The sequence below is a fragment of the Anolis carolinensis genome, chromosome 3 (genome assembly GCF_035594765.1).
Source record: "Anolis carolinensis isolate JA03-04 chromosome 3, rAnoCar3.1.pri, whole genome shotgun sequence".
Taxonomy (NCBI): domain Eukaryota; kingdom Metazoa; phylum Chordata; class Lepidosauria; order Squamata; family Dactyloidae; genus Anolis; species Anolis carolinensis.
The window spans coordinates 85,084,948-85,107,059 of NC_085843.1; the positions used below are offsets into that span (position 1 = coordinate 85,084,948).

Here is a 22,112-nt window from a genome sequence, read left to right on the forward strand (position 1 = left end):
ATTTCAATGCTTTTGGGTGATCAAAGTACAGTAACTACTGGTTTAAAGAAGCAAACTTCATCAACACAATGCCCAAACTTTATTCGAACAATGAACAAAAAAACCCACCAGCAACACAATATGCATTTCAACTTTTTATTTTATTAAAATTGAGAGTAATGCACAGCACATGCAGTGCTAGCATCTAAACTAATACAATAAGCAATTACTAAACCTACAGTGACCTGACGTTCAAATCCTTTACACTCAGCAAGTTTAAATTCGTTCTTTGCATATGATTGATTGAATCCTTATCTGAACTGATGAATATTGCTGGCTGTAAAACTTGCTAAGATGCTATTGCTGAATGTACAAGTCACTGATTATGCCAATACAACAAATATAAACCACATGTTTTGAGGATTGCAATGTGCCAGACATTCACTGAAAAAAAACACACAACTAAACAAAAACTCACGCAACAAACATCTGAGAATCTGGACACTTCACATCAGTGTTTTGAAGTGTTTCATTAATATCTTAAGACAAGTGTATCAAAACCTTGGCATGTTCAATTTTAAAGTTGCCAATTTTTGTTTTACTATCAGAAAGTTATGGCTACACCGCCAATGCCGGGTCTGCTTAATTTGACTTAAGAGTTTAATATGACTTAAACATTAAAAGCTCACACTACCCCGAAATATATAATTTCACGCATACGGTGACATTCAACATTCAAGTGCCAGTGTTTTTGTACTGTCTTTTGGTCAAGTTTCTTTAAACTTTCAAAGAATCACTTTTAGGCTTACAAAAATAAATATTTGTCAAAAATGTTCAATAAATATTACACAAAACTAGCAGCAAAAAGTATCTAGAAATCTGTCGTGTGCAAATAGTTTTTCTTCCCAACCATTATTCCCATGGTCCCAGTTTTAGAATCTATTTCTTTCTCCTTAGACAAGCTGCGTTCAGTCTCCCAAGAGACAAAATAAGATTGGAAGTTAAGGACACGCACACAAGACATATAAAATTTTTCTGAATGTGCAATAAAAGAAGTATTTTGTAAAAAGTTATGGGCAAAATGTACAAGGGCCTAAATCTAGACTAATTGAAATAGCACCATAACAAATGACCTCAAATACTGTGTCAAGTGCATCTACTTAAAGTTTAGAACAAGGCACAATACACTTGAAAAGATCTATTGCACTTTAGGAGATTTTGCTGTTTGTCCTATACCACTTAGGCTCAGAGTTGGTAAGGGCCCTGGCCAAAGAAGCTGGGCCAGAGCAGCTAAGTGGCAGAGGCATTTTACTGTTGGAAATACTTTTTTTTATCTTTGGCCAGATTCAGCATAACAGACTAAATACAATGGAAACCTATGCAACTAAAACTGACTAAAACTGCACTTGATAGCAGAATTAAACCTTGTGCAGTTATGTACATTCCAACCTTTGTGATCTCAGAATTTGTTAACTCTTCTGGAGCCATTTTACAAGTCTACAGTAAGCCAGTTAACACTTCAACGCAGCTTGAACAGAGTAATGTGAATCTGCATTAAAATAAAGCCTGCTGCATAATTCTTCCTGTTCATTCCCCCTTGACCAAAAAACATCAACACTAGCATGCGTTAAGACCAAAAAAATCAGCCAGGCCCTTAAAAAGTGGACCCATCACTGTTGTGGTCAGCCATTCTACCATTTCAATTTTCATGTGGCAGGCAATTTTGAGAAGTCTAAGTAGATGAATTCTCCTAAAAACTATTTCAAGTTCAGACTTTTAAACATTCCCTGTAATGTTCCGCCTCTGTTGGGCTAGCTCACATTAATAATCTGCCTAAACACTGGAATTGCTGTGTTTACTTACATTAGCTTTTTTTTCCCCAAGCAGTGCTTGTATGCATGTATTATCCATACATCACCTCATCATCATAACTGGAATGGCTTATTAAAGACTATCAGGTTCTAAGTACCTATCCAGGATAGAGTGAGCAAATCAACTTTTAACTTTGTACAGTTTTGCCACATTAGAAACTAATTCCACTGATATGCTTCAAGATGTTTTATTTTTCAAATCTCCGAGTCTCAAAGCCATAATGCAGGCCACCGCACAAGTTGTTTGTGTTTTTTTTGTGTTTTGTAGTATAAAGTGGATGAATCAATGATTCCTGTAAGTTGTATCACACCTGCGTGCCAAGGTTTGATTTTGTTTTTAAAGCCCAAGTTGAGTAATTTTGTCGAGACAATTGATAATCTTGGGCATTACTGAGCCAACAGGACATCAAAATAAAAAGTTGTCTAAAGTTAAAGGCACAGTACATTAACAAATGATCCTCAGTCACAAAATTATAAATACAGTCTGGGAGTAGTGGGGGGGGGGCAGGGGGGAGTTAATCCTGACTACAATGGAGTCTTTAAACCTTCTTCAGAGTAGGGCTTCTGTTCCTTTCCTTCTTGTGACCTTGAGCTCCCTTAAAAAAAATTCAGTGGAGAATCACAGCTGGTAATGTACTGCGAGTTCTTGAAGCTACACAAGGTATAGTCTGGCTAAGTTACATGTGGTTTCCATATTAGCTTGTTTGGAACGGATCCGCAGCAAGCAGATCAGTTGCCCCACCAATCTACCCCCTGAGAGTTATAGTTGCCTCCGTATCCATCGCTGCTGTAGAAGCCCCCATAGCCTCCTGTGAAGAAAGGAGGAGGCAACAGTTTAGGAGCAAGGAAGCAACACCTTGACATTTTTTCTGAAGCCATTATTGTCTACCTCCCAACCACAAAAGTGCTCAACATATACACACACAAAATAAAATTGGATGTCATTTTTTAAATGTACAACGATCTACACTTATTCATTTATTTTAAGTATTAGTGTCAATATTATTTTACAATTCAACACTTCCATCAAGTGTTGCAGCAGATGTACAACTGGTAAATGCACCTGTCTGGCTAATGATTTCAACTAGGGCTTATTTTTGACATAGGGCTTTTATTACAAGCACCCTTAAAAATCATGCTAGGGCTTATTTTCCGGTTAGGTCTTTTTTTTTAAAAGGGGGAAAAGGCATGCATACACACACTTACCACCTCCAAAACCTCTGCTGCCACCGTGGCTGACGCCACCACCACCACCTCCGCTGCTCCGTCCGCTGCTTGTACGGCTGCTGCCAAAACTACTGCTGCCACTACTGCTACTTGTTCGATAATCTCTGGCACCAAATCCGCTAAAACGACTAAAGATGAAAAACAATAGTAAGCAACACCTAAGGGGTATATGTCTTTTAAACAGACTACTTTGTGGGTTTTTCTTTGTGAATGCCCTCATTTTTGTTGCAACAACCAAATGAACACCTAAGTATTTGTAATTTCATCACATAACAGTTGCCACCGTGCCATACTCACACCCCCATTTTTTGGGTGGCTAATGCAACACTTTTTGTCTTTTCAGTATTCATCTTATAAATAATCCAGTTAGATTTTATCTAGCATATTTATTCTCATTACTGTTGTTAATATTGTTTCTGGAAGAGTGCAGAGAATCGTAGTAAGAGATTAATTCAAATTACCCTTTAGAGCGCCCACGACTGCTTCCACCCTTGTGATGCTGCTCATAGGCCATGTTTTCCAGCCAAGATGGCACTTCCTGCTTAGCTTCCACAAGCAAATCTAACAAGTCCTTTGTGATATTTATATTCCTCTCATTGAAGAATGATGTAGCAAGACCTGCAAGTGGAAAGGAGAGAAAGACAGTGTCAAGTAAATGGCAATCTTCATTCAGGTGAGGACACATCTATGTTTACAAAATAGTAAAGAAAAACAAGGTAGACGCGTACTCCCGAACATTTATGAACTGCTCCCCAAAATCTCACACTACTTATTAGCAGAAGCCCAATAATAAACACTTCATGCCACTAAAAACATGCAGTTTAACTATAAAGAGTTCAATACATTATACATTTAGAAGCAGACTTTTAGCCAAGTATACAAAGGGAAACTAAGGCCAGGGGCTTTTCTTACAGTGTGCTTTGGAAAACTGAAAGAAAATCAACTGGTGGCACAATCCCTACAGTACATCACAATCTAAAGGAGTGGTTCTCAACCTGTGGGTCCCCAGGTGTTTTGGCCTACAATTTCCAGAAATCCCACCCAGTTTACCAGCTGTTAGGATTTCTGGGAGCTGAAGGGCAAAGCATTTGGGGACCCACAGGTTGAGAACCACTGACCTAAAGATTTTAAACTGACTAGAATAGGTTAAGTTTAAAATGAGCTCTGTAAATATTTAGCTCTGGTTCATTGCCTTAGAAGTGACCTACATGCTTTCCTAATGTTTCAATACAAAATGAATATAATCCAATTGGTCTCCACTACAACCTTACAGGCTTTTTTCACACTTTCACAATTATCAGCTACTCCAACATCTACATAAATGGGATCTTACCGAGATTCCCTACGCGGCCTGTACGGCCAATGCGATGCACGTATTCTTCTATGTCACTTGGCAAATCAAAATTTATGACATGTTTCACATTTGAGATATCCAGTCCTCTTGCTGCTACCTAAAGAGGACAAGAATTTCATCCATCAGTTCCCAACATGTCTATGACAAATAAGGAAATCAAATCCATGCATGTCCACAACTATGTATTTGCTTACTGCAGTGGCAACCAAGATGGGGCTTCTGCCTGAGCGGAACTGGTGCAGTGCTTCCTCTCTGTCTCGTTGGGAGCGATCCCCATGGATACTTGTGCAAGCATATCCTTCACGGAATAGGAAATCCTCCAGAGAATCAGCCCCCTTTTTAGTCTCCACAAAAACGAGGGTCAAGGAATCCTTGCCTATGTAAGCAAAGACTCTCATTAGCCAAGAACGGCAGATCTGTTGCTGTAGCACCATCAAGTGGTACAAACTAGTATTATGGTTGCAATAACAACGAACGACAACTTTACTAGTCAAGCTAAGCTGCATGCAGATTTAAATGAAATATTCAAATATAGGACAAAACAGGGAGGAAAAGTCTGAAGCTTTTCCTCCACCTAACATAAATTCTCATTACCTGAGCCATTAGAGTTGTGTTGGAATTCTCCCAAACAGTCTTTACCTGTGGCATCAAGGAGGTCAAGCAGAAATGACCGTTTGTCTGAGTCTTCCACCCACACTACTTTCTGTGTGATGTTCTCAGATGTAGAGCCAACTCTGCCAACAGCCAAAAAGATATATTCCTCCAAGAAGTCACGAGCGAGCATCTAGGAAGAAACAGTTTACTCAACATAATAAATGCATCCATGAGGATAACTACTTCCATGAGGATCTATAAACTAGAGACAAGGCTCACATTTATGGAACACTACACCTGTCAAACATGGAAAGATAAGGTCGTCTTCCTATATCCTGACAAGCAGTTAATTCCTTTTGTTAACCATCTTTGTAGTACTACCTGCTGGCTCTCCATAGCAGCTATATATTGCACAACATGCATAAAAGAGAATACCTGGATTTCCTTTGGAAAAGTAGCACTGAACATCATTGTTTGACGGACACCCTTCGGTGGCATAGTGTCCTTTTCAACGATACGACGAATCTGAGGTTCAAAACCCATGTCAAGCATACGATCTGCTTCATCCAGTACGAGGTATCTAAAATAATTAAAGCATCATGGTTTCCAGTCCTTCCAATTAATAAGCAGCAGTATAGCATATCAGAAGTAGTGAATGAGCTTCAGCAAATCAGGAAGAGTTGGGCAACAGAAGTTATAAAAACATTTAATTCAAATACTGTAACTACATTTCTAGATAGGAAGTAAAGGTCTAGCTATCTAACTCACTGGAGACAATCTGTCTCTGTATGTTCATGAGAGCGCAAAATGGTGGACTCAGGGGCTTGCCATGCGCTCAGAAAAAAAGGTGTGCCCCTGAAAAGTATCAGACTAACAAACAGGGGATAGGAGGAGAAAATAGTGACACAGACAAAAAAGCCAATGGGAGGACTTTTCCTTGCCACACCAAACACTATAAAAACTACAAGATCGTGAATATTTATGCATAACTACCAAGCCACTTCACTTACTTGCAGAAGTCCAGTCCAATCTTGCCTCTCTCCATCATATCTACCAGACGACCTGGAGTTGCCACAAGTAAGTGACAACCGCGCTCCAAGTCTCGAATCTGTTGACCAATATCAGCCCCACCGTATACAACACAGGGGCGAACTTTGGAACGATATGCAAACTAAAAGGAGAAATAAAAAGATTTTAGGAGTCTGGAACATCTGAGACACTCTTATCAAGACCTGAGAAGAGCAAGCAACTTTCACCTTTCTGGCTTCTTCATATATTTGGACTGCCAGTTCCCTTGTGGGAGCCAGGACCAGGGAGATTGGGTACTGCTTGCGGCGTCCATACCTTCCATTCTCCTGCAATATTAAACATGATTAGCTGAAAGAGGAATTTGCCAAGCTATTTTTCAAAGCGTCCCAGGCACCTGATGAATGCACCCCGCTCTTCCAGAGACCAGAAAGAGCACCATGTGGTTCCTAGTCATCTACAGTCCTTCACTGCTCAAGGTAACAGGTTGCATATTAGAACTAAGCTGAATCTGCATCCCAACCTCTGTACTAATACCGCAAACTTAAGATGTTGCCTACAACTGAAGCAAAATCACCATCTCTGAATCACTGTTTTGAGCACAACTTACTAATACCCTCTCTAAAAAGAGACTCAAAATGGCTTACAGTAAAACAAGGTAATGTAAGCTTTCATAGACTAATATGCAAAACTATTGGATTTCTCATTTCTTAAAACAAAGATGGATTTCACTCAACAGAGGCATGTACACTTATCCTCGCACCACTGTTTTCTTGCCACAAGCAAGGACTTCACTTTAATACTAGAATGACTCTGAGATCACAAACAAGTTAACTACATCATGTTGATGTACACTGGAGATATGGCTTATACATTAAATATAAACTTGCCTTCATAGCTCTCAGGGCATCTCCCGGGCCATCTGTATATATCTGACTCAGTATGGGCAGAAGAAATGCAGCTGTTTTGCCAGATCCTAAAAGAAAGATGTACTTCAGTATATAACAATATGTCATATATAAGCCGGAGGCAGGTTTTGGAGACAAATTATGGATTGTGATGTGACCTGTAGATAAGTCAAGGGTCATTCCACAGAGAGGGGAAAACACCAATGCCTCCTTAGGAGGACAAGCTGCCCATGACTGCTGACACCATTTTCCCATCCAAGTAACCAAAAAAAGGCCAAAAGCAATACCATAGTGGAAAGAACTATGGGGAGGGGAAGGAGTGCTTCTTTTATTTAGGCTTTCCCAGGACCAACTAAGCTCCTCCTCCCCCCCCCCCCCCCACTTTCATAACACTTTTTAGAGAAGGGGATTATTCCTATTTTTAAAAGTTAAGTGTTAGTGTACAGTATTCACACTGACCTGTGGACAAGTCTTTTGAGTTACTTTTTGACTAAAATTTATAGACTTATGTGTAAGTGAACAGTTTCAAATACAAATTATAGACTACTTCATGCCAAATGCACAGACTAAAATCCCTAACCAGCAGAGTCAAACATTTCCCACCCACATTGACATTCTGCTCTGTGAACATTAAAACAGCAGACATAAGCAATTTTGAAGTGTACAAAACAGGTGACCAAATAGACATTTCATATTCATGTCCACATTCAGAAAGGTGTTCAAGGAGAACATGCATATTTACAGTCTTAAAAATTCAAAGTGACAACTTCTCCAATCACTAGTAGTATTGAAAGACATGTTAGTCTGGCTATCAGTATGCAAAGAGATCTTGGAGCACCTTTGAGACTAGCAGAGAGAAAGAAACTGAGGACATAAGCTTTTATAGACTAAGCCTTCACTCCACACATCTGAGGAGGTAGACATCATTGACAACAGCTTATGCTGCCAACTTTGTTCCCCTCAGTGCTAAAAGATCCCTTTGCACCTAGCAACATACATGCTTACCTGTCTGGGCACAAGCCATCAAGTCTCTCTTGTCTTTAATGATAGGGATGGCATATTTCTGCACTGGAGTAGGCCGAGTGTAGCGGGTGAGCTCAATGTTCCCCATGATGATTTCCCCCATGTCAACATCGCTGAACTGCAAGATATATAAAGTTACTAAACATCACCCTTGCAAATCAGCCCTAAGGTTACCAGTCTTGTACATCTCTGTATCTTGATAGACCCCCCCCCCCCCCAAACTTCTATACTGGTGGTGTAGGTGGTTACATACTCTCCAATAGAAAATGCTTAGGAGTTTTCCTACAGCTATAGAAATCTGGAGCCTACCTAGCTGAAACAATATACAAATATCTAGAACTACCAGAGACCATGTTAAAATCAAGATTTTCTTTCAAATACTGTACTAAAAATATTTAAGTTACCAATTCCTCCATATAAAATTTCTACAAAGCTGCTTACCTACTCTAAAACAAAGATGTGGTTTAATATAAAGAAGCATACACTAATGAAGCAATATAAAGTGCTCAGTTCTTGAACTTCTCAACTATATCTCTGAATAGGATGCAATCAGAGCGCAGCATACCACATATCATTTATTTTCTATTAAGTCTGCTTTACTGCCAGTCATGCTAACAATACAAAACTATGGTTTACATATTCTTGTGTATTAATCAACTTTAGCATGGCATGATGTGCTATGGACATTTTCAACTGCCTCATTTTAGAAGGTAAAAACCATACCCAGATTTATCTGCACCAATGTTAATCTCAATGGGGTGCTGAGACAAGCAAATCCCACATATAACAGTATTTGCTCCTCTGGGCACAAAACTGAGATTTAAAAACTGTACTATTAAATTCTCATGAAATTCACCCAAATTGATAATTGCTTTCTCCAATTTATTAACCCCCCCCCCCCACTGGTCCCTAAATCCCTGGATGTCATATAAACGTTTCAGGGCTGTGTGCAGCCCAATTTCCCCACCTCTAATTTAAAAGCATCACTAGATCACTTACACAAGCTCATGAAGGGAGTTAATATAAAAGCAATATTATTCTTAGCATTTCAATGCAAAGGACAAAACTCAGAATTAAACATAAATACTTACACTTTCAATGTGTGGAGGGCAGTTGTTGCCTGTTGCTTCAACTGGAATGTCGTCATATTTTTCAAAATTAATGCCAGTATTCCCACCAGCAAACAGCTCCCTAAAATAGAAATACTCTGTATACCATCATGCAAAACTGAACACCTAATTTAGTAACTCTAAAGATAAAACTGACTATACGTACTGTTCCACACGCTCACTTGGTGGAAGTGGCTTGGACCAGTCGTCCTCGTCACATTTATCAGACCAACGACTGTTTCCACCACGATCAAATCTACCAAAGCCACTTCTATCACCACGGTTGCCAATGCCATCAAAGTCACTGCTTCTTCCACCACGGTCTTCAAATCTAAATCACATAGGATTACATTCGATTAAACTCCCACAATAATTCTGGAGAGGGGCTGAACATAAAACATTATACATTTACTGTACAACCAAGGAGTCATTTTCAATCAACATGATGCTGTGAAAGTAAAACATATTAATGCTCAACATAAGTCAAATTTTTGCATGTTAGGTATTTACTGCTTTTCTGTAAACATCTTCATATTACTAGACTCTTGTACTCCCCCCTCAAACTATATGTGCGATAAACTCCAGATACTAAAGAAATAACTGAAGTTCTATAGACTTTACAATGCTCTATCATGGAAGCAGCTTTTGTTTATTTCACTTAGAAGGGAGCCAAGTTTTACCTTCCTCTTGAGCCATTGCCACGGTCAGCAAAGAAGCCTGATTTTCCTGAGCCTCGATCACTTCTTGCACCAAAGCTACTGTACGCAGCATCTCTGTCTCTTCCAGCATTCCACCCACCATCAAACCCTAGGAGTAATGCAGTAACTGATTACATGCTTGTCTTTTAATTCAAAGTTTTAATTTAATGTAAAGAATCAAAGCCCCAAGAATTATCAGGCATCATCATAAAGGGGTTTCAGTAAATCATAGGCAAGACTTCCCCAAATTTTTGATTGTACACTTATTCAAAGCAATAGAACATCTGATGTTATACTGCCATCAGACCATGGCATCCATTATAAATACCTGATACAAGTCTTGTAGCAGGTGCTCTTCAACGATTCCAGAAAAACAGAGTCTATTTATGTCCAATAATGACCCTATACATTTCCGTGTCTATGGCCATAAGGCAATTTCTAGCAACCTTATACTAAAGGCTAACATGTGACCTTACTTTTCAACCAATTACACTATTGGGATATCCTACTATGGCAAACTTAACAGAATGAACCATTCTATGAGCAGCTTAACCATCTCTGAACCCATACAAGTGGGAATACAGATGGGGAAGTATTCAGTTCTAAGCCACGTGTTTCATGAGAACTAAGGGAGATGTGGCTTACAAAATTGCTGGCTATTTTCCAAGTTGAGAATCCTTTTTCACCCACCAGCACGGCTGCCACCTCTCCTGCACTTATACTAGCAGAGCCTTAAGATATCAACTATTTTTTTCTAAAAGGACTGAAAAGGGGACCATTTATATTACCAAGACACTGAAGCCAATAGGACAAAACAGCAAGTGGTGAAAGAGACCATAAAATGTTTGTGTTCCTTTATATGTAAAACAATATAAAACCGGCTGAATATGAAACTGCACTATGATTGGGACGCTTAACTGAATTTAGAATTTGGATAGCATCCTGGCTTCAGAAGTCTGAACAATTAACTCACAGCAGTTGTAGCTGTAAGCTAAGCTTCCAAGGTCCCCAATTGAAGTAACATGAATGGGTACCAATTCTATAACCTTTTAGCTTAGGAAAAAGCAGTTCTGTAACTGCTTTTGACAGAGCAGCTTCCTATGGAAGTCAGGAGATACTTGGTAACCAAACCATCTCTAACTTCCATAGAAATCTGCACCACATTCATACTTCTACTCTAAACTCAACTTTCTAGAACAGTGCTACTTTTTCCCAAAAAAAGCACCAGGACTCTGAAGGAGTGTTGGATGAAAGGTGACAGGTCCCCACGCCCACCTCTGTCATCACGTCCAGATCCTCCTCTGGATCCAAACACATCGCGATCACGATCGTAGCCATTCATCCGGCTGTCACGATCATATCCATTCATATAGCCATTACCTCCACGAGAGTCCCAGCTGGGGGAATCTTTGGCAGAGAATAAAAAGTTAAACAATTAAAGGGTAAAAGGTCACTTGTGCTGGCAAATAAGTGTTTGCAAGCTCCATGGCATCAGTGTGACTTTCGCTGCCAGAAATTTAAATCAAGGACACTCCGTGGGAAAAGGAATGGCAGCTTTGGGCCCAATTTCATAATCAGAAATGCAGACCTTGACTTTATCAGGATGCTGCATTAATGTTGCCAAAAGCTATAAACATTTAGCTGAGCCAAGGGCTTGGGGAAGAAATAAATGCAACTATTTTAAGTATTAGTTTTGTGCATCAATAAATTGCTATCATGCTGTAAGCAGACCATGTCCTCAAGAAGGGTGGTCAGATAGTGCAAAGCAAGCTTCAAGATCATGTACTAAGCTTAGCTGAATACTATGAAATACAAGGCTACTGAACGTGTTTTAAAAGTGCCTAACTACAGACTAGTTCTCAAACTAATAAGATACGTGCATTGTTCGGATTCTAAATCCTGTTTTCTACTCAAAAACAGTTTGTACACAGAGAATCTAATATTTGCATTTGCAACTTTTAAGTTCCTGAAAAAACTACGTCCGAGACTCTATCCAGAAGACAAGAGCCATATTTGTTTCATAATTTTAAAACCTGACAGTATACGCAGACAGCAAGATAGGCTTCCATAAAATAAGAAAAAATGGAACACCAAAGGACCAGGGAGAAAAAAAATTCTTTTATGTCTCCCCATTCCTTCCTCGGGGGAAAAGAACGTTTGTAAAATGTGGGAGGCTGGGAACAAGAGTACTTTCTTCATAAAACAACTGGTATGTTCTTCTAAAAGCACGATTATATTATTTTGAGGTCTACTTTTCTATCTCAGATTGGAAACATTCACAACATTAAGAACCTACAATATTTGCAAACATGTGCAATTGAAATCTGAGGTGACAAATTGCATTGCATATAGGTTACCCTTTATAATCCTATGGAATCTGAAGGGGATTTTGCATTGTTTTTGTTTTGGATAATGTTTTAACACCAGAAGCTGTTTAGATCTCTAAGGTGAAAACTTGCATATCTGCAACAAAAGTAACAGACATTTTACACACTATTTTTGTACATAGTGTATGTTTACATTTTACAGCAGTAAAGTTTGAACATTAAAGTACTGCAAAACCTTTAACTACAAAAAACATTTCTTCCCACAGTTTCAAAACTTGAGAAACCTCTCCTTCAAATCATAATTCATTTGTTGTCTTTATGTTGCTACTTTAGGATCTCTACTTTAAAAATCTGCGAGTCTACTCCAATGTTCTATTCGCTAGCATCCTAATTCTTCTAGGTACTCAACTCACCCCAACAACTAAAAGATGTTAATTAAAAAATGTGATAAACAGTGTGACGTTGTCAATCATTAAAGTAGGTCTGAAAGATTTGACCCACAATATTCATGAGAATTATCAGCTGTTACCTGAACTTGCTTGGTGAATGGTAAATCTACACAAGTAAAAATTAGTGTAAGCCAGCACAGTGTAGTATGTTAAGTGGTGGGCTAGAACTCTAGGAGACCACGCTGTGAATCCTCACTCGCTCACTCCTTGGTGACCTTGGGAAAATCACTCTCTAAGCCTTACAGGAAAGCAGTGACAAATTTCTGAATAAACCTTGCCAAGAAAACCCTATACAGAGTTGCTATATGCCGGCATTGACTTGAAGGCACATGGTGTCATTATCATTTTTGTGCCAAAAGAACTACATGGTGTTTTAGTTTTGGCACAAGAATATTGCATAACTCCATTTTATTTATTTAATCAATGTCCTGTCTTTCTCCCAGCAGCTTTGAAAACAGTTACCCAATGTCTATAACACTTAATCCAAGCAATAATGAATATCACCACTGCCACACAGCCAGCAAGCATTGTGCTCTATTTTAATTTAGCTGTAAATATATTGAAATATAGGCTATGGAAAATTTGTGGAAACTAGAATGGAAAAGGTATGGACAAATTTCAAGTGGCTAGCTAACGTGGCCATGCAGAACAAGATTCTGCATCTTGTTTCTTAATTGGATATAATACTAGGTACAGCAGAATATTAAGAATCTAACACAAAAAGATTCTTAAGCTACAGGACGATGAAACAGAAGATAAAGCTTGTTCAATAGGAGAAACAAATGAAATAATTGTTTCTTCAATGTCTAGGTTTCCTTAGACATGCTAAGCAAAACAGTTTTTAACAGGTTAAATCATAGGCGAGTAAGGCATGCCTATGTGCTTGAAGGAAACGCTCACACTGTTAGTCGACCACAAGGTCCTCTTATGCAGTATGCCCAGAGGCATGCTCTCAAGTAACAAACTTTAAGATCACTCCAGCCTTAAACTTACAGCTTCGTGGTGCTGCCGTCGAATTGGAATAGTAGTTTGCCGTATAGTTATAGGCATTGCCTGCTGCAAAAGAGTCATGAACACTCCCAGTGTTGATTCACTTCAAAGACTTACACAAATTCACAAGGCACTATGAAATTCCTTCAACCTGTAAAAAACCCTTTTACCCAAGCAGCATCGTTGTGAAAAATACATACTCGTCAAGGTTTTTACAGACCTATTTACCCCTGGTGCCGAGGCTGACCTGAAAATGAAAAACTATGAAGACTCTCTTGCTTCTTGGTAGTAGGGTAACTGACCCCCATCTAACAAATCTGTCAGACAGATAACCTGTGGTTAGGATAACCCTCAGAAGTGCTAGTGAATTCTCAGCATTTCCAAGCACACCCAGGTTCAACATGAAGGCAATCCTTTCGCTTGGGGAAAGGGGCAATGTAATTCATATACTTGTGGCCCAGAATTAGGAATATCTCTGGCTGCTTCAGAAGTGTCTTTGCCAGGACCTAAATAAACACAAAGGCATGTAAAAATCCTAATATGCCATGGTCATCTGGAAATTATTGCACCAACTTTGCAGTATCATAAAGGGGACTACGAAGAAAAGAAACCCAGATGATCCTGCCACCCATGTAAACTCTATTTAAAGCAGCTTTTCACAATTTGACCTCCAACTGTTGTGAGCAAGAGGCATTGTGAGCTCCAGTTGGTACGGCCAATGATAGGGGTTGCAGCTCAAAATGTATCCATGATGAAGAGACTCAGGCCAGAGAAAAGGGAAACAAAGAATGGATCAGGTAAACAGGAATGTTCTAGAAATGGCTGCCAATGCTCATGGGCACTCACTACCTGCTGAGAACTCAAGGGTAAAGAGTTTTAATGTTGTGCTAACAGAAGCGTAAATAAAGATGAAGCATTAAAAAGTTCTAAAAGTTGCAATGTATCTCATCTTTAAGTTTCCTCCTTAGGGAGAATAAAAAACATGTCAACCTGCCAAATTCTAATACAGTAATATTATTTTTTACCCGCCTATCCTCATGGCTCAAGGCGATTATAGAATAATTAAAACGCATAAACATTATAAAAATGTATTTCTATAAAAGATACATATTAAAACTTATTTCTAAAAAATACATATTAAAACACACAAATATAAAACATGATTGGGATATTTGAAAACTAACAGGTTCTGCCACCAACCAACAGCTATATCAGTAGCATGCAATTCAGTAAGTATTAGTCAAATTCAAAGCTTGTTCTGCTGCATTCCCAGGAACAGCAATACATAACTCTAAAACTTACAAAAATATATATAGATTTTCTGCTCATAAATGTAGAGCATGTCTAAACTGAAAAAGGATGGATGTGGTCTATGTAAAGCACACATGCTTTCCAAGTATACAGATCTTTCCATGGAATATTGAATAAAAATATCTGTGACAGCAAGGAAATGAAAGATCTCTATGAATTCTGACTTGCTGCCAGGAAAATACTCCATCCTCCAACTACAGCAGAAACAGGCAACCCAGCAGCCTGTATTTGATATCAGGATTCCCATATGCCCCAGTCCAGTTAATAAGAACCATGGTCATGGATTACATAAGCAACAGTTCAGTACTGCTTTGAAAGAATGACATCTGAAGCCTAGGAATGTCAGATCTCCAAAGGAGAACAGAAAATAAAGGGAATCTGGCAATTTCATTCATGCTCCCCATCAGGTATCAACTTCTAAGAAACTGAAACTAGTATCTAAGACAGCTGGGAGTTGTGGAATGTTCCTCTGCAGCTTTTAACGAACTTGGAAGATGAGGCAATTTGAGGAGCTAAAAAAAGTTGATTGCTCATCATGGAAAATCCCACAGCAGAGACTTCCTTGTACAAACGTTTAAACCACACTCCTTTTCTAGGATAATTTTACAGGAAACAAGGGTACTTTGAGAGCATAACAGGCCACAAAATTATTTTGCCTGAAGTATTTCCTAATCTGGTACAGTTCACTCTATACTGGAAAATACTTATGTATGTGCAGCCACCGTTTTACTATTAAATACTGAAAATGAATGAAGTTTTTCACAGGCTCCGATTCATTTTACCTGATGTCTTCCCACTTCACTACAAGCTTATCGACACTTCTAATAGAAGCCATAGCCTATATTGGGTTGCCTTTGTCACATTAAGTGTTCCCTCTGGAACAGCTTTGCTACTGAAGCAGCTCTGGTTTTCTAGCCAAAGCTATTAATTTATAATCATCAGCTTACTGCAATTTACCCATTAAACCACAGTGAATCTAAATTTCCTCATTCTTTCCACACAAACATTGTATAAGATTTTTTTTATCTTTTACAAGTTGCAGTACAACTTACTTCACATTTGCAGAGGTATCACTGACCTTAAAGCATTACACTACAATTTCTAAGCTTTAATACAAGATTCCTCCCAAATGTAGAAATTTCATTTTGGGGATTTTCCCACCCAACTCAGTTGTAAGCCCACATTATAACTTCCCAGGTAGAATATTTATATACAAAACATACCCTGTTTTGAAGCTTCTCTATTCCGCAAGTGAGGAGGAATATAGCGACCTTCTGGAGGTAAAACCAGAAACTCATTAGTTTTGGTACACACTAAGGCTTTTACTTTATAATTGAAGCATGCAATGTGAATAAGCAGAAAATCAACTGCCCTCAAAATAAATAGACACAATCCATTCAGAAAAACTGCAATGTTTCAATAACATAACAACAAGTAACTACAGTTAACCATTAACTGGCACCCATGGGAATTGGTAGATGCCATATAGGAGTAATTTCTGGTTGCTTGAGAGTTACTATTAAAAATAAACCTAATACTATTATCCCATGCCATACCATAAACTCTGTATTAGCTTGATAATATTGAATTAAACTAATTAAAAGAAAATTAAGACAAACTTAATTCAATGTAAGTTTTACTGTATTACAAAAACACTTTTTAAAATTCAAAGAATTTGTTTCTATGCCTCTTGCTTGCATTTCAGTTAACTACAGTGTAACATTATTACTGGAATGAGTAAATGTCTAACTGCTCACTATCAGAAACGTTTCTATTTCAGCAATAAACGCTGTTTGAAATTATTTAAAAGCATAGTATTCTCAATGAACCCAATTCTCTACACTGGACATCAAAAACCTAAAAGTGCAGTTTTAGAAGTCCTGACTCATTTCTATAGCCATTTCATTTGAAGCCAATCTAAGAAGCTGACACACTCTGAAGTTATTTGAAGTCTACCTTTTATTAAGTCAGACTTGATAAAAATGGATGAAATATCAATGAGATTTAGTGATACATAACTTCTCATTATAGTATTTGGGAAAACATATATATGGCCACATTCAAACATCATGGATAGTAGATCTCTTTTTCTGACATGTTATCTAATTCTAATAAAATAATGTGTCTGATTCTAATAAAATATCTTTAATTAAATACTTACTTGCTGTACCTCCTCCACTCTGAGAGTCTGAGGAATTCAAGTCTAGACCAGCAAACTTTAAAACAAAAGAAAACAAAACTTGGTTTTTAACAATATAAGTAATGACCAATTATATACAGTATATTAACTTCATCTTTCATCATTCAGTATCAATGTAGCTGCTTTGGTATCAGTATATAAAACCTAATCAACTTCCTCATAGCATTTATTAATTAATATTAGCTAGTTAATACTATACAACTAAATGGCCCAACTGTATGAATAAAAATGGTAAAGAGGGGAGAGGTGATGTTTTTCAGAGCCAACGTACCCTTATAAAAATGCTAACCTTGCTCAAGGCTTATCATCATTAATATTGATGCTAATATATTTATAAAACAAATGACTTGATAGGTAGTTATGACTTTCCTATCATCAGCTACTTAAAATTATGCCTTGCAAATTTGTAGACAGGATGGGAAGTCAGGTTTTTTTTTTTAACCTTTGGGGGCCTTTCATCAAAGGTACAGTTGAATATTCCTTATTCCTTATATGAAGCATTCTGATTCTTTAGGATTTTAAAATTCCTGCTGGGCCTAGCTTCCACTAATCCCTCTCAGGTGGATACCTATTATATGTAAGATAGTAAAACCTCTTAATTAAAAGGTAAAGGTTTCCCCTGACGTTAAGTCCAGTCATGTCTGACTCTGGGGGTTGGTGCTCATCTCCACTTCTAAGCCGAAGAGCCGGCGTTGTTCGTAGACACCTCCAAGGTCACGGGGCCAGCATGACTGCATGGACCGCCATTACCTTCCCACCGTAGCGGTACCTATTGATCTACTCACATTTGCATGTTTTCGAACTGCTAGGTTGTCAGAAGCTGGAGCTAACAGCGGGCACTCACTCTGCTCCCCGGATTTGAACCTGGGACCTTTCGATCTGCAAGTTGAGCAGCTCAGCGCTTTAACACGCGAGCCACCAGAGGCTCCAAAAACCTCTTACATAAAGCTTATTTTACATGCACTTTTAATTATGATCTGCATTTTATCATTTTGTTATGTTTTTATGTATATTTGCTTCAGTTTTTGATTGTAAACCACATCAAATATTTGCCTTTTGTATTTGTAAACCGCCCTGAGGCCCTTTCAGGAGAGTGGGCAGATTAGAAATAAAATTTTATTATTATAAATAATACTCATTATACAAAGGGGGGGGTCAAGATTTGCTTTATGAGCTTTTTATGCTTTCAAGTCATAGATGGCCAAATCCATAGGTTCCAAGAGCCAACCATATTTGCATATCTCTCAATAATGTTAATCTATGGTCATTCCTCTGGCTACTGAGTAGGAGGAAGCCACACTGGCTTCCTTGTAACATTTTATTTATACTGTAAGCCTCAGAACAAATGCTTTGTAAGCATGGGACACAAATACTCTCGAATTTTCCGGGCTGTCTGGCCATGTTCCAGAAGCATTCTCTCCTGATGCTTTACCACACCTATGGCAGGCATCTTCAGAGGTTGTGAGGTATATTGGAAACTAGGCAAGGGAGGTTTATGTATATGTGGAAAGTCCAGGTGGGAGAAAGAGCTCTTGTCTGTTGGAGGCAAGCGTGAATGTTGCAATTAATCATCTTCATTAGCATTGAAAAACCTTGCAGCTTCAAAGCCTGGCTGATTCCTGCCTGGAGGAATCCTTTGTTGGGAGGTGTTAGCTGGCCCAGATTGTTTCATGTCTGGAATCCCCTTTCCTGAGTGTTGTTCTTTATTTAGTCCTGATTCTAGAGTTTTTAAAATACTGGTAGCAAGATTGTGTACATTTTCATAGTGTTTCCTCCTATCTGTTGAAATTGTCCACACGCTTGTGGATTTCAATGGCTTCTCTGTGTAGTATCAAATAATATCCTTTGTCCAGGTTGGTTCATCAAGTGATTTATGTCTGGCTTTTCTGGTTGAATTAAGTTTGCCCTTTCATGTTCCTTGACTCATGTTTGGGCAATGCTGCATTTGGCTGGTAAACTCTAGGTTTATCTTGGCCATGGGTCCAAATTCTCACGTACATATATTGCTTGATGGTAACTTCATACACAGTAATTTAACAGAACCTAACATTATTCACCAGTCAACCCCACCTAACATTGGATTGGCTCCCGGATCCAGACCAACGCGCAGTGGAAGACCTCCAAACAAAAATTGAACTAAGAAACTCCGAGGCCTTTCGGGGGAAACCGCTCCCCTCCCTCTTTTTCTGCGCAGGCGCAGATTGGGTGATAAGCTCCTCCTCCCGCCGCACGCGCACCCCGCCCGGCGGAGGAGAAACCGACTCTCTTCCTCCGGCGTCCAGAGGCCTGGCCCCTTTTCCATTGCCAGCCACTACTAATCCGGCAAGCTATGTCACGTGGCTCCTTTCCCGGCTCCGTGACCTACTTCGAGAGCCGGCTCGGGAGGCCATTTTACAAGGCCGGAGGGGGGCGGGCGTTCGGCCTGCTAAGCTGACAGGGCCGCGAGCTGACAGGGACACAAAGAAAGCGGGAGCGCGCGCGTGTGAAATGGCCTTGCTTTCCGTCCGTTGCGCTCCCCCCGCCCCCTCCCCTCCGCACGCGCCGAGCTGCGCAACCACGCATGCGCACCCCTACCACCATTCCCTCTTCCCCCCGCGTCCTTTCGTCATGCGCACAATAGCCGCCGTTGTCCCCCGCCCGCTGCAGTTCCTACCTTCCACCGCTAGGGGGCCCGGCAGATGTAATAATAATCCCTCGCCGCCGCACAAAGCAAAGGAACAGGCCGAGGCCTTCTCTGCCTCACACGACCCACCCGAGCAGTTAGCGCCTTAAAATCTCCCATTCCGCCTTAAAAAAAATTCCACAAGCTTCCCTTCCCCAGCCCCCACCCCCACGACTGGCAAGGATTCCACACCGAGGGAAATCCACAAAAGGAACTGCGTCACAATTAAATGCGCAGCGAGGGGGATGAGGGAGGGCTTTAGGCCCAGGCCGCAAGGAGACCTCGATGGCACCACAAGGCCTTGAGAGGGTGCCCTCTCGCTCCCCGAGGCCCGCCCGCCCTCGCGTCGCTCCTCACCTGCTGATCTAGACCGAGGGCATTTTCCACTGCCACATGACTCATAACGAGAGGTCGTCTCGGGAGGTCCCGCTCCGCGCAGAAGGAAATAGGAAAGGTTTCACCCGACGTCAATTTTACAGTTGGCTGCCGCAGTCCCCCTCCTTCGCCTCGGAATCGCTTCTCTAACTGAAACCCCCCCGGTTCGGCCCAGGCCTTTATATATCCCTCCGCCCCCTCGTCGCTGCCGTGCTGACGTCAGCACGCAAGCCACGCCCCGTTCGTCTCTCGATCCCCTCCCCCCACCTCTGCTGGCGGCCCAAGGTATCGCGGGGAGAACACAGAAGAAGAGGTGGGGGGAGGGCGAAGGCAAGCCCGAGGCTCCCGCGAGAACTAGAGGCCGGCTGGGGACTCCTCCCGATTCAGAGGGCCTCCGAGGCGGTATCGCGAGGCTTTCCTATACAATGCCGAGAGCGCTCTTCGCGCGAGATCCACCCCCTCCCGCTCGCCTCCTCGTTTCTGGCGAGTCAATCTCCCCCTAACCCCCCCCCCCCACCGTTTGTTCCAAGATCTCGCGATATTTGAGCCCCTAAGCGGCCTGGCGCAGCAACAGTCTGGGTCTTCCCTAGGTCACGTGGGCCTCGCTTTCGGGCCATCCGCCATCTTAAGTCAGTTGCGGCTGAGGCTGCGGAAAGGATGCAGTTTTCCGTGGCGAGGAGGGCGGAGGGAAAGCATGGAGGGGCGATGGGGCGGCCAGGCCGCGGCCTCTGCCTTGCTTGGGGGCCGCGGGCACGGGCGACGCGAGGGAGGCCCCCTCTCCTCTGGCCCCGTATGTGACCTAAAGAGACGTCGCCTAGCAACCCGCCCGCACACAGAAAACGCCTGACGTTTAGAGAGGCATTCAGCCGGCTCATAAAAATGGCCCCTGTTGATTTTTTTTTTTAAAAAAAGGAAAACCTTGTGTATAATCAAGGTAGGCGCACTCGAGGAAAATTTAAAATTGCAACCACCCTACAACCACTTTGTACTTTGGACTGAGGCCAGTGTCGCGAAACAAAATGACCTGTTTTGTAAACAATCAGGTCCAGCTGATGACCTCCCAACAAAGGATTCCCCCAGGCAGGAAACAGCTAATCTTTGAAGCTGCAAAGCCATTCAGTGCTAATCAAGGTGATTAATTGAAACATTCACACTTCCCTCCAACGGTCAAGAGTTCTTTCTCCCACCCTGGACATTCTGCAGATATATAAACCCCATGACTAGTTTGCAACAAACCAACCTCTGAGGATGCCTGCCATAGATGTGGGTGAAACGTCAAGTGAGAATGGTTCTGGAGCATGGCCATACTGCCCAGAAAACTCACAGCAACCCAAAATGGATTGTGTCAATTGTAGCTTTCAACCTACTCCTTTTCTTTGGCCCCATCTGCTTGACGCTTAATGCAGTTCCATGCCAGCTTCAAGCAAGTGGTCTGTCAACAAACTCCCACAAAAGTGCACGAAAGAAAGACCTTTCAGGGCTCGGGTTTGTGTTGTTGGCATCTAGGCCTCAAAACTTTCCAGGATTTCCTGTGTAATCATCTGTACTGCGAAATCACTCTCTTCAATACTGGCTTGAGATTGTGTTAAGTGGTGAATATGGATAGGATCTTGATTGGGTTGCTGTGAGTTTTCTGGGCTGTATGGCCATGTTCCAGAAGGCATTCTGACGTTTTGCCCACATCTATGCCAGGCATCCTCAGAGGTTGTGAGGTCTATTGCAAACTAGGCAAAGAGGTTTATATATCTGTAGAGGTCCAGGGTGGGAGAAAGAACTTCCTGTTGGAGGCAAGTGTGAATGTTGCAATCAGGACCAACTAACATCTCCCAACAAAGGCTTCCCCCATTGAGGAATCAGCCAGACCTTGAAGCTGTAAGGCTTTTCAATGCCAATCAAGGTTATTAATTGCAACATTCACCCTTGTCTCCAACAGACAAGAGTTCTTTCTCCCACCCTGGACTTTCCACAGATAGATAAACCTCCCTTGCCTAGTTTCCAATATACCTCAC

The 22,112-nt window shown here is 40.8% G+C and overlaps 1 protein-coding gene across 9 annotated transcripts; it reads right to left on the reverse strand.

Moving 5' to 3' along the window:
• Positions 1-121: 121 nt before the first annotated feature.
• Positions 122-20,483, reverse strand: ddx3x (DEAD-box helicase 3 X-linked). Of its 9 annotated transcripts, none has more exons than XM_008107406.3 (19): positions 20,086-20,482; positions 17,028-17,082; positions 16,090-16,140; positions 13,559-13,621; positions 11,065-11,196; positions 9,772-9,898; positions 9,258-9,422; positions 9,074-9,173; positions 7,965-8,100; positions 6,942-7,027; positions 6,282-6,380; positions 6,036-6,196; positions 5,461-5,605; positions 5,071-5,215; positions 4,626-4,807; positions 4,411-4,528; positions 3,539-3,695; positions 3,057-3,205; positions 122-2,659 (listed from the first exon to the last, which is right to left on the reverse strand). In XM_008107406.3, exons 1-19 carry the CDS (start codon positions 20,128-20,130, stop codon positions 2,580-2,582), a joined length of 2,196 nt encoding a protein of 731 aa, XP_008105613.1. In that variant the 5' UTR covers positions 20,131-20,482; the 3' UTR covers positions 122-2,579. The 9 variants fall into 9 exon arrangements, with proteins under 9 accessions (XP_008105613.1, XP_008105612.1, XP_008105611.1 ...); XM_008107405.3 differs by having other exon boundaries at positions 5,026-5,215; positions 16,090-16,137; positions 20,086-20,477; XM_008107404.3 differs by having other exon boundaries at positions 5,026-5,215; positions 20,086-20,477.
• Between the last annotated feature and the right edge of the window lie 1,629 nt (positions 20,484-22,112).

What these genes read in the sequence shown, in the direction of transcription:
- ddx3x (XM_008107404.3), bottom strand. Translation starts at nt 20,130, where the DNA reads ATGAGTCATGTGGCAGTGGAAAATGCCCTCGGTCTAGATCAGCAG. An exon ending in ATTGGACTGGACTTCTGCAA is followed by an intron (nt 5,606 to 6,035) that starts GTAAGTGAAGTG and finishes TAATTATTTTAG; the next exon opens with ATACCTCGTACTGGATGAAG. An exon ending in CTTTTCCAAAGGAAATCCAG is followed by an intron (nt 5,216 to 5,460) that starts GTATTCTCTTTT and finishes GTTTCTTCCTAG; the next exon opens with ATGCTCGCTCGTGACTTCTT.